General features: G+C 40.9%; 1 protein-coding gene across 1 annotated transcript in view; it reads right to left on the bottom strand.

Moving 5' to 3' along the window:
* RNASET2 (ribonuclease T2) overlaps positions 1–3,786 on the bottom strand; it is a 33,882-nt gene that overhangs the window by 8,781 nt on the left and 21,315 nt on the right. Inside the window, exon 7 of the mRNA XM_015818372.1 lies at positions 803–916. Within this exon, the coding sequence (XP_015673858.1) occupies positions 803–916 (114 nt within the window). The remainder of the gene's footprint in view (positions 1–802; positions 917–3,786) is intronic.

Consider the following 3,786-nt stretch of genomic DNA (forward strand, 5'->3'; position numbering starts at 1 on the left):
TGTCTCAAGAATATGTGCATAGATATAATGGTATCTTGTTTGATTTTTATGACTAATTTGAGGAATTGCATTTCATTTATTGATCCACAGTATCTAAATTTCTCATGTTCATTTAATATTTATATTTGATAATCACATACAGAACAAATGCTTTTAGCCACAATTGTCTTGGACTGGCACTTAGTGATGCCTTTTTTTTAATCCTTTCCTGGTTCTAAACTTCATGGATGCTTGAAGTTTAAATTTACATTAAAGAGAACACAAACACATTGTGTAGTATAATTCCTAGAGTTGGAATCTTCCATCCAACACTGAGACTGAGAGAGAGATCTCAGCAACACCAATGGATTCAAGACTAAGGGGTGCTATAATGTTTTTGTTATGCAACAGCAACTTCCCCCAACAAACATTTTTGAACTTCTAAGGAAGCATTATATCTGTTAATGCCAAACCCTCCATAACTGGCAAACTCAGGAAGAACCACTTTTATTTCTGTAAAGATTTGTAATTCTGGTATGATAGGATAACAGAATCTGGAAAAGCTGCCAAAAGAATTCTCTATCTCAACTTACATGTAGCATATGGAGTTATTCTGAGTCTCCTTCTCATGTTTCCCCCTCCCCAAATTGGAAAGCTTTTTTGTAATAGCCCTGCTTCCTCCTGTAACAACTGTATTCTCTCATTATGCCCCCAGAGCCTGTTAGACATTCCATCACAGCCAATGAAATATGCATGTTTTTTATCAGAGAGTCTTACATGAAGTTAAGAGTAGCAGAGACTCTGAGAAAATAATTTTCCTCACCTGTTAAGGTCAATTTTTCTGTAGAGTTCCAGTGCCTTCTGAAAATACTTTTTTTGTGAGTTAAGAACCTCTAATTCAGCTGCACATGTCCCATGTTTTTCCCATTCATGTTTCCTATGTAAAGAAAAAAGGTAAAAAAATTAAGTAGTATCTTCAAGCACCAATGTATTTGGAAAGCTGCACCAAAATTCTGTAATCTTCTAATATTTATTTGAGAAGAAAATCTCACTTGTGAGTCCAGTCTACCACTTTGCCCACTGCAAAATCTAGAAACCTCGACATAAAGTTAGGTTTAGTAACTGTTCTTCCTAAGAGATACTATTAGATAAAACAGATCTAACGTTAGATATTATCCTTACATTTCTGTATGACAATGCATACATGTTTTGCAACTATAACAACTTCTATAGATCATTTTCTTATTTATTTAAATTTATTGACTGCCCAACTCCAATGAACTCAGGGCAGAACACAAAACTATGATTCCTTGGGGACACTATAAATCAGGGGTGTCAAACTGCCGGCCTACTGGCCGGACGCGTCACATGGAAGCTGTGCTCACCCCATTGCCGACAATGGCAAAACCAGCCCGATATGTTGCGCGATGTCACGTGACGTCGTGAGTTTGACATGTCTGCTATAAATGGTACCATCAGTGGTGGGATTAAGCCAGTTCACACCAGTTCGGCAGAACCAGTAGCTAATTTTTTGTTGCCAAGGCCCAGAATGGACTTCTGGAAGCAGCATCCACACAGAGAACCGGTTGTTCACATATTTGAATCCCACCATTGGGTACAATGTGTATTTCACAAACTCCTGGGACATTTATATATATAATTGTTATCTCCTTAATATATATGAAGTATTTATATATACTTGGGTAGTCTCATGGGTAGAAGTTCTTTTTCTACTGAGAAAGGGATTTCTTTTGATGAATAATTTAAATTAAATGACAAGAGAAGTGAAGGTGTGATGGTTAAGACACCTGCAATGGTTTGGAGTCGTGAATTGCTTTTCAAAAGCAAGAAAATCTAGCACTTAAAAAACATTAAAAAAAATCATGTTTCATGTGGAACTAGAAACTATGGAAACCACACAGTGTAAAGAAAAGCTATCTTTGTTTTTATTTTGTCAAATGAAAAGAAAATAATCTTGTCCTTGTACCTAACAAATATTCATTTTGTTGCATATCAAGGACGTTGCTACCAACTTGACGGAGTCACAGAATAACAAAGGTTAATTGCTGAATACTTTTTTTCACTGAATATTGTCAGTACTGAAACTTTACTTCCATCAAGGTTACAAATTAGAAAAATAGAGGCAGTTCTAGTATAAAACAGAAGATTATATGTTCAACTCTTAAAGCAGTCATTTTTTTTCCTTGTGGGATGAATTCATAAGGCAGACTTAAGGGAAATATATGGCATCTTATAATATAGTCTGCATTTTTCATTCCTCATTCCTCAGTTTTAATGCTGTGTTTATATATTTCTGCTTTATAGTATTGTGGTTACTGCCATGTTCCCAATGTGGAATTGCATTTGAACTGCCTATGGGCCACAGTACTGCAATGTGGTTGGTTCCTTTTAAACTGCTTAGAATCTAATCAAACTAAGGGAGTGTGCATGTTCCATAAACAAATAATATTTACATAATTACTTAGTTGCAATTGCAAGATATGCAGCTATATAAGTGAAGTTAATAAATAAACAGCCATTTCAAAAAAAATCTTAGCTTAATTATTATTTCATGTTAAGGCTATGTAGTATTTCAGAAATAATTTAGAAAATGATCTTTGCGGTTTAGAGGAGTATGAATATACAAGTAATCCCTGAGTTACAAGTGTTCCCTCAACGCTCATTTGAAGTTATGCGATAAGCACCCCCTAGTGCCTATGAGCAAGTCTCAAAATTATGAATATTGCAGCATCATGGCAGTCATTCGCCCTTACGAGCGACTGGTTATTCCCTCCCTCCCCACCCCCGGCCTGGATCTCCCTAGGCACCAGGCCTTCAATACTCACCCTGCGAAGATCGAGATATTTTGCTTTCTTGGCTACTCTAGGCCTTTGGTGCATTCTTAGAGAATGGAAGCCTAAAGTAATGCAAGATCACGCAAGATCCAGGCGCTGGAGGCCTTTTCCAGGCTGTTGCCACTCAGAAACGGGCCGCCAGAGGGCCGCGTGTCACCTGGCCTCAGATTCGGGTGGCAGCAGCCTGGAGAAGGCCTCCGGTGCCCAGATCGGACCACTGGAGGTCCACGGAAGCGTCCCCCAGCCTCAGATCCGGGTGGCAATAGGAACCACGGCAGAGAGGAGATGGATCTTTTTAAGGTGAGTCTGGCGCAGCAGAAAGGGAGGGGAAAGCATGAGGTATCTTAGTGGGTCGGAGAGGGCTTAGGGGCCTGTTCCTTCACTAGGCCCTCCATGGCCTTCCTCACCGAGATACCTCATGTTTACCTAACAAGCCATGTTCATCTTAACGAGCATGGGAATGATCTCGTTCGAGGTATGAGATTTCCACGAGTTTTCGAGTTACGAGTGGAATGGGCAGGCTCCATTACACTCGTAACTACCTGTAGTTCCTGTTTACAGTGCTTAAAGCAGCTTTAGCAAACTGGAAATAGGTGTTACGTTTACACTCCTGTGTTCTACAAAGCACATGCTCCAGGGATTCTGTGACGTTCTCTATAGTAACTCTGATTCTGGGAAAGTTGTGGCTCTTTAAAGAGTTACATACTAATAGTCTATATATTGTTGGGAAACACCTAGCCAGGCAGAGAGGAGTGTCGGGCCCTGCGAGGCCGCCCCAGCCGCGTACGGCCTACCTCCCAACCGACCCGGTTACCTTGCCCGAGATGCAGTCCTGGAAAGCCAACCGACCTATCGTTCCGGCGACGCCGCCGCAGCCGCCGATGCCGCCGCAGCCGCCGATGCCGCCGCCCTCCTCTGACGTCATCACTCTGCGCCTCACAGGGCCCGACAG

The sequence above is a fragment of the Protobothrops mucrosquamatus genome, unplaced genomic scaffold (assembly GCF_001527695.2).
Source record: "Protobothrops mucrosquamatus isolate PMUCROS unplaced genomic scaffold, P.Mucros_1.0 scaffold_135, whole genome shotgun sequence".
NCBI lineage: Eukaryota > Metazoa > Chordata > Lepidosauria > Squamata > Viperidae > Protobothrops > Protobothrops mucrosquamatus.